This window comes from Populus euphratica, unplaced genomic scaffold, assembly GCF_000495115.2.
Source record: "Populus euphratica unplaced genomic scaffold, PopEup_1.0 scaffold238.1, whole genome shotgun sequence".
Classification (NCBI taxonomy): Eukaryota; Viridiplantae; Streptophyta; class Magnoliopsida; order Malpighiales; family Salicaceae; genus Populus; species Populus euphratica.
This window is the reverse complement of record NW_011499989.1, coordinates 95,914-104,220: the sequence shown is the minus strand read 5'-3', so window position 1 is coordinate 104,220 and position 8,307 is coordinate 95,914. Positions and strand designations below refer to the sequence as shown.

The 8,307-nt window shown below is 34.7% G+C and overlaps 1 protein-coding gene across 2 annotated transcripts in view; it reads left to right on the top strand.

The window, feature by feature from the left end:
• Positions 1-46: 46 nt before the first annotated feature.
• LOC105140260 (uncharacterized protein At5g08430-like) overlaps positions 47-8,307 on the top strand; it is a 15,778-nt gene continuing 7,517 nt past the window's right edge. Inside the window, exons 1-10 of one of the 2 annotated variants that reach the window (XM_011047020.1) lie at positions 47-369; positions 1,754-1,833; positions 2,300-2,481; positions 2,905-3,787; positions 5,126-5,238; positions 5,666-5,725; positions 6,446-6,469; positions 6,547-6,597; positions 7,093-7,163; positions 7,459-7,709. In XM_011047020.1, coding sequence (XP_011045322.1) covers positions 272-369; positions 1,754-1,833; positions 2,300-2,481; positions 2,905-3,787; positions 5,126-5,238; positions 5,666-5,725; positions 6,446-6,469; positions 6,547-6,597; positions 7,093-7,163; positions 7,459-7,709 — 1,813 coding nt within the window. In that variant the 5' untranslated portion in view covers positions 47-271. The remainder of the gene's footprint in view (positions 370-1,753; positions 1,834-2,299; positions 2,482-2,904; positions 3,788-5,125; positions 5,239-5,665; positions 5,726-6,445; positions 6,470-6,546; positions 6,598-7,092; positions 7,164-7,458; positions 7,710-8,307) is intronic. The other variant, XM_011047019.1, reaches the window with a different exon arrangement.

Here is an 8,307-nt window from a genome sequence, read left to right as displayed (position 1 = left end):
CTTTTCCGCAATGACAAAAATTCTCTTTTTAAATTCAGAAGGGTTATTGTTGAGTTTCACCGATATACTTTAGTCTTAAAAAATATTTCCTTTAATTTTTTCTGTAACGATATATTCTTTGCGCCTGTACAAGTCACTGTGTTTTCCTGATCAGAAACCAAACGGGTTATGACCCATCTAAAAAAGTTATCATTTTGACTGATTAGTGATGTGGTGTTGTTGCATTGGGATTTTGGGTTTGTAGCAAAAAGATCAGAGGTTTGGTAAAGAAATGGGGAGAAAAAAGAAGGTTATAAATAAGGATGAATCGGCAGAGGGCTGCTGTTTTGTTTGCAAAGATGGAGGAACTCTACGGGTTTGTGATTACAAGTAAGTTTCTTTCTATGTTATTCCAAGTTTTTGTATGCGTTTGAGAACAAAAAGAATGAGATTTTGTCTGTTTGCGAAGATGGGGTCTCTCAGAATCTGAGATTTTGGGGTACCCCATGTGTTTTCTTCTTTATGATGGTAGGACCCCAATTTTGAATTTATTTTTTTTACTGTTTAAAGGCAAACTGCAAGGTCAAGAATCGAGATTAAGCCTTTATCTTGCTTGGAGCTCATGATGATGAGCAGTTCTGTCTTGGCACATTGTTGGTGGGATATATGAGGTTGTTTATTTATTAGTTTATAGTTTATTTTTTTCAAAGAAAAAATATTTTCCTTCTTTTAATATACCAAATTCTTTTCCACTGATTGGGATTTTTTTGTGTGGACGAGTAATCCTCCAGATGCCACAACGTTGTTTACTTGTCACAATTTGACAATCATGTTTTATCAAGTCACATGCATCGCATAAAAACATGTGCCGGTCCATCTTCAAATTCTTTGCAATATTCACACTTTGATTCTTCACTATTCATCAATGTGTGTCACGGGGCTGATAAGCATGAAGGGTACATTTATTTTTTTTTAGCTTCTGAAAAAAAAAAACACGAATAGTTATCATATATGCTACTTGTATTGTATTGTATTGTTAGTTGTTGGTGGCAATTTTTCCATAGCAATGGTTGCTTAATACTCCCATGGTTACCTGGCATGGATTAACTATCGATTTTCTCAATCTCTTTCCTTGTATGAACATGCTTGCAGATTGCGTAATCCAGGTGGGTCGAATCATCATTAAATTCCTCAATTCGAAAATCATATTTGTGTCAATTTGTGCCAGTGTCTAGTGCATCATCTACCAGTGTCTAGTCCATCATCTATATGGATATGAATGCATGAGTACAACGACAACGTAAAGCTATACGAGACATAAGGAAAATCCGTTTATTTCCCTGTTCAATCCGCAACGACAACGTAAAGCTATACGAGACATACGGAAAATCCGTTTATTTCCCTGTTCAATCACTTTTGCTTCACAAAACTGTTCTTACTTGCAAGTGGGTATTCAGAGGGGACCTCACAGAGCATTATTATTACCTGAAAGCCATAATGCTGAGTATAAGTATGTTGCCTCATTCGCTTCTAGTTTCTCCCACTAGCTTAACTGGATTATGTAATCAGCAATTCCAGTTCCTTTCTAAGGTTGAGATTTGTCCTAGGTGCACTTGCAAGATGCTTGCTGCACATGGACGTGTGTCTTACATAAGCTTGTACATCCCATCTTTTTTTCCCCGTAGTTCTTGATTAAGAACGATGATTGTTAAGATTCTTACATTTTTTGGTGCTGGTGGGGTTGTCTATTCATCAACTAGTTTCTTTCTTTCAGAGATTGCCTTAAAGCTTATCACCCTATCTGCGTGGAAAAAAATGATAATTTCCTGGAGAGTGAAGTTCCCTGGAGCTGCAGTAAGTTGCTTATTTTACATATATTCATCCAGTGTATTGTACCAAGGAGATGTAAGCCTAAGAATTGCTTCCTTCGAGTCAATTCATGTTCCTCCCTGGTCTTTCTACTTCTGTTTGAAGAATTTTCATATTTTTATTTTCATACCATGTTTACTCTCTCTTATGGTTTATTAAAACAACTTGGCATCAGTAATTAGTGTTGCCTCAAGCACTTTGCATGTGACAGAGGACTTCTTTTTGGTAACTTCACAGATGTGTTTTATCTGTGATAGAACTTCTTTCTGATTTTCGTAAACCATCCGGAGTAGATATTAATCCTCCATCACTGTATTAGGACAGTATTGGTGCAGTTCTTTTGTTAACAAAATAGACTTTCAGCACTCTGCATCTTGATTTTTTTCCCCTGTATGATTGTATCATTTCTGGAATACTGTTCAGCTTATAAGATAATGAATTTAAATATCAGATTGGCATTCTTGCTTCATTTGCAAGAAGTCTGCAACGTTCAATTGCTTATGTTGTCCAAATGCTGTGTGCGGGTGCTGCCTCCGTGATGCTAATTTAGCGATAATTAAAGCGAAAAGTGGATTCTGCTATCACTGTTCAACTCTTGCTGGAATTTTAGAAGGAGTAATAGACTTGAATGAGGTATGCATTGTTTCTAAAATGAATAAATGTCTGAATTTTGTTAGTTGCTTACTTGGGCACTATTATTCACCATGTTGCTTATAGTAAAAAAAATGCCTTGTTTGAAGCCAGATATGCTACTAGGACTAGAAAGATTTTGCAGTTATTTAAGCAATTCAAACTCTTGCTTTGGGAATATCCATATTGTCCTTTATTTTCAAATAAAAGAGAAGATGAAAAGTGACTCTAGATTAGTGGAGTTAATTGGTATGCTCATATATTCAGTAGTTTCCTAGTAGCATTAGAAGGTTTTCTAACTAAAAGATGAATATAGCTGTTATAGAAAGCTTCTTTATTTCAGTTCTTCCGTTTGACTTGTCCAAATCTAAGCTTAGCTTCCTTATTCCATTTTTTCTCATTGTCTGTATGCTTTATGGTCCACAGCCGAAGGTAAACCTCAGCCTTGAAGACTCCTATGAGTTTCTGTTCAAGTGTTATTGGGAATATATTAAAGAGAAAGAAGGGATAACTTCAGAACATGTCAAGTATGCAAATTATCTTTTGAATGACAATAGGAATTATGACTCTAATTTAAGTGATAATTATGTTGAAGAAGAAGGACTTAGTGATTTTGAAGATCAACTTACCATGACTTATAGATTGAATGATGTGAAAGAGCATAAACCAAGTCACAGTAGAAAGAGAAGCAAGGGAAAGCCATGTGTAGCAAAAAGAAAGGAAAGATCAAAGACTAAGATGTTCCTTGGTTGGGGATCAAAATGCCTATTTGAATTCCTTACATCCATCGGTCAGGAAACAAACAAAGAATTATCACAACATGATGTGACCATTATTATTTTTGGGTATTGCAGAGATAACAATCTTCTTGACCCACTGAAGAGAAAAAATATTCTTTGTGATGAAAAACTACGCTCTCTTCTGGGAAGGAAGTTTGTCAATAAGAATAGCATATATAAGCTATTGACAAAACATTTTGCCAAGAACTTGGAAGAGTCACAGAATGAGTTTGTAAACAGCTTAGAAGCAGAGGGTCAGGATGCATTATCACCTTGTAAAAGGAAGAAAAACTCAAGTTGGGAAGGAAAGTCTCAGAATAAGAAAGTAGTTTCAGATATGCAACGCAGCTGTTTTGCATCTGTCATACCTAGGAATATCAAACTTGTCTATCTGCGGAGGAGTGCACTTGAGGAACTGTCAAAGCAGCCAGAGATCTTTGATGCTATTGTAATGGGTAGTTTTGTGAGAGCGAAAACTGATCCTAATGATTGGATGCAGAAAAACTCTCATCAGCTCGTGCAAGTGATAGGTAACGGTCCCACTTGCAGTTTTTGACTCAAGTAATATACTTCATCTATCTCCGTTATGTAGGTTGATTAAATTACTTAATTCTCCGGGTTATAAATAGTTTTGCTCTTTTTTATAAATATAAATACCATGATCCCTTAAGCAAGCACTGGATTTAAGCTAATAAAATGGTCAAACGTGTGTCTTTCCTGTATTATTTGTTAGTTTGAATTTCTTTTCTTTTTCACTATATTCAAAAGAATAAATTATAAAGTTTTAGAACGTGAGTTTTAAGGATAATAACCAAGATAATTGCACCATGTTTTAAAAGGGCTAGTGAGTACTAAGTTGAAGCTAGATTAATAAAAATAAACTTACTTTATAAATAAGTATAGAATAAAAGCTGGCCCTAGTTTCAATGCTGAATAAATCATGGGTTTTAAATGCATTAACCTTCCTTTTTAGCTGAGGATCTTTTGCATAGCCCTGTATTGGGATCTTTTGACTTGGTCATGTATAGTCAAAAGTTTAAATCATGTGGCTTCTTTGGCAACAACTTAAGCAGCAGGTGCTTCTTTTTTCTTTATGGATTAACAATATTCTGTGAAACATAAAATGTGTGAAATATGTACAGATATAGGACTAGCCAGGGGTTCCTGTACATATATCTGTAAGTTCCGGATCGCATAAAATACTAATTACCCAATTAATCGAAGCATATTTCCTACTAGTTACTGACCTTCAATTCTCACTACATTGCTTCCATGCCTGCATCACCCTACTGAAGGCCGTGTTGCTTTCATCTGATCATCAGAATCTGTAGAATTTAATTTTCTGCATCTCTAAGAACTACGTGAATGCAATTGCTTTGAAGTAAGTGAAACTTTGAAGAAGAATTTACTTTACCACTAACTAATAATTTAACTCAGGTTCACTCATTTGTTCCCATAACACTGATGAAACCTGATGATTTGAGATGGGTAGCTCCAAAAATCCAGTTGAAATCAGTTTCAAACTCAAGTAATTATGTGTTTCTAATCAGTTTCAAACTCAAGTAATTATGTGTAACATTTTAGTTGTTTGGATCCTACAATCCATTTATCTGAGATGAGTAGCACAAAAAATCCAGTTGATTTCAGTGCAAACTCTAGTAATTCTGTGTTTCTCTTCTTCTTCTTTTTTTGGTATCTTACAATCCATTTAATATGTTGTTTTATCTCTGTTTGTTCAGATATCAAACTAGATAACAAGATAGAATCGTTGTTTAACTGTGGAAGAGAATGATTTGCTTACAATTTTCCTCTAATTAAAAATCAACTTGTCATTTTTTCCCCTTAATGATTATAGTGTACAGCTACAGGCATAAAGAGAACTTCAATAAATGGAGAAGAGAATTCAGATATTCTCCTGCAACTTTCCAATAGAGTGTCAGATGTACCGATTTCCAAAGTATCAGAAAATGATTTCTCCGAGGTGTGCAATTTGATCGTCTTTTTAACCATATTGAATCTAGCAATATTTGGAAGACCAGTCTATTCATGACCTTTTCTGACCATTTTATGTTGTCAAACTAAATGTGTTTTTTTATCGGTTAAATTCAACCAGTTGACAAATATTCAAAATATATGCTATTTTCTAAGATAAATATTTGGATTTTTAGAGTTGACTGAAATCCAGAATTATATGCTTGGAGTTGCCTACTTGCAAGGATCTTTTCCCAGTTAATCATAAATTATTTTAACAATTGGTTTCACTTTATCTTTTAAATCTCTGTTTCAAAATGATATGTTCAAAATTCAGAAATTAAACCCTCTTAAAACATTGAAAGTCACAGCACTTTCTGGTTTTCCATTCCCTTTTTCAAAGATAATGTACTGGTTTGCACTTTTTTATTTTGCAGGAAGAGTGTCAGGATTTGCATCAGAGAGTGAAAGATGGCCTGCTTAGAAGGCCTAATGTTGTAAGTTTTTCAATTGTTAAGTAATTCAATTTTTCAAAACATCATTTTTTTTAGCAAGAGGAGTAGAGTATTATTGAAAACTTTGCCACAGTACATTAGCTTCTACAAATGTGCCAGCTGCCATAGTTAACTGAATTCTGCCAATGGAATGGATTAATGGAGTTGTGATAGCATTGATACTTAGAATTTATGCATGTTCTTCTCATAAGCAACTTTGTTGCCATGAAGAAATTTTCATTAGATGCTTCTACTTCTGTTTTCCTCTAATTTCATGAAGAAATTTTCATTAGATGCTTCTACTTCTTTTTACCTCTAATTTCTCACTTTTGATGAGGACCAGCTACTAATCTCCCTTGTACATGATTTTCTTCTCTTAATCAAAACTCGTCAAAATGCATACAATTGGCATAAAGTTTATTGGCCTGTAAATGCATATCTACTATACGATCATTAACTAAAATAGGTCTATGGTTAACTAATTGGTGGGGCTTGAGGAATAGTTGACGCCATACCTAGTCAAAAAAGGATGTTATCCAAACATGTTTCAAGTAATTGTAGTAAAAACTAACCCGTTGACCCTTTGGCTTTTGCGGTGATATGAACGTGTTTAAGCAATTTTCAAGTATGAGCATTGAGTTCCAACAACATTTCTTCAAAAAGATGTGTGGTATGCAGATTTTAAGATGTATGTATTATGTTTCTTTTTCTGATTTTGGGCAGGTAAAATATGTTTGTCTCTGGATGGTATAATCTGCACATTCCATGCTGTAATGAGGGTCTCCTCTTATACCAATATCTGACACAAATCCTTTGATTGACAGGCAGAGTTTGAGGAGAAGGCCAGAAGTCTCCACGAGATTATAACAAAAAATGTACGTATCTTCTGACAAATGTCTAAATATATAGGAATTGCAATGTCTTAAAGATAATGGATGAATGAAACAAATGTTCAAAACATTAAACAAATTAATAAAAGAAGAAGAAAATATGGAGCAGCTGAGAAGGAACAAAAATTTGCTGAACATAGCCAATTAGGTGATTACATTGAGTTATAAGAAGCTAATTTATTGGTGTATTCTCTGAATTTGAAAGTAATAAAGATGAGTGCGAATGTTTTTTTTTTATGAATTTTTAAATTCAATGTCCATTTGGAATGGATCAAGCAGCTTTCTTTCTTTCTTTCTTTTTTGGTTCTTGTGGAAACTAGAAAATTCTTTTGTCGTGTACATAGCTTTACCAAAAAAAGCTTGTTTTCCAGATGATTTTCTCTCATTCTGTATTTTTTTTTTTGGAGGGTTTTGTGTCTGTGTTTGGTGCTTCCCTTTTTCTGATTTTGCTGATTTCTTTGTCGCAATGAAATATCCTAGTGGATTGCCAAAGAACTGGTTGCACTATCAAATCTCATTAATCAGGCAAACGAGAAGGGATGGAGAAAAGAATATCCTTTGATGATTTTGATTTCCTGCACAATTGGGGTTAAATATGTTGAATTCAAGCAATGATATGAACTGCTCATAACATTTTTCTTAGCTCATGTATTCTATTAATTGGAAATTGCACAATCGAAACACATTAAATAATCTTTCCTTTCCTCTTCTTTCCTTTTTGGGTGTTGGTCAAGGGTCCCGTGTGCCTGCAGGTCAAATGTTAGGTGGTTGATCTCCAGAACAAATAATTTACTGTACTTATATCAATTTAAAGGAAATGCGACCCTTAACCATCATATTGCATACGTTTTCTGAGTACATGGACAGAAAGCTTCTACTTCAGACACCCGTAGAACAAACACGATTGTTACAAGAAGTTCCAGAAGTAATTGCAGATGAAATAGAAGTTCAAACTGCATGTAAGGACATGTCTAGGAAGGATGAGCAAACTGACGTGCCAAAATCAGCCCTTAAAGGGGCATCACAACCTCCCAAAAGAAGTTCAGAAGGCATTAAAGGTTCTTCTTGCTGCCTGGATGATGGAGCAAATGGTGCAGGTTTGCTAGTCAGCTCATATTTCCTTATTTCCATAAATAAATTCTACAAACTATTGCCTCTATGGAGAGTTGTTAAATTCTGACTTCTCACTTTATTTCATAATGAATTGTTGAATATATACAGCATTTACATATCTATATTAGGACAGCTATTAACTACACATAAATAGGTATTATTGCTAGGTTCTGATTTATAGGAAAGGATATTTGACTTTCTGTTTTTACTCCCAACAAATCAGCTTCAAATCTGCCATAATTACTTCAAAATCTTCAACACTCCCCCTCAAGCTGGATGGAAGAGATCTTTCATTCCCATTTTCCAGGAGTAGACTTCAAGTATCTGAGGAGTCTATACACTGCCTGGAGATGTGAATCTTTCGGGTTGTGCATAAATTGACTCACCACACTCACGGCATAAGCAATGTCTGGACGAGTGTGAGCTAAGTAGATCAATTTACCAACTAACCTTTGGTATTGACCCTTGTCAATTGTAGCTCCTTCCTCATCATTCTCAAGTCTGTGCTTTAGATCAATAGGTGTTTCACATGGTCTGCAGTCAATCATTCTTGTTTTCTTTTAAAGGTCAAGAATATACTTC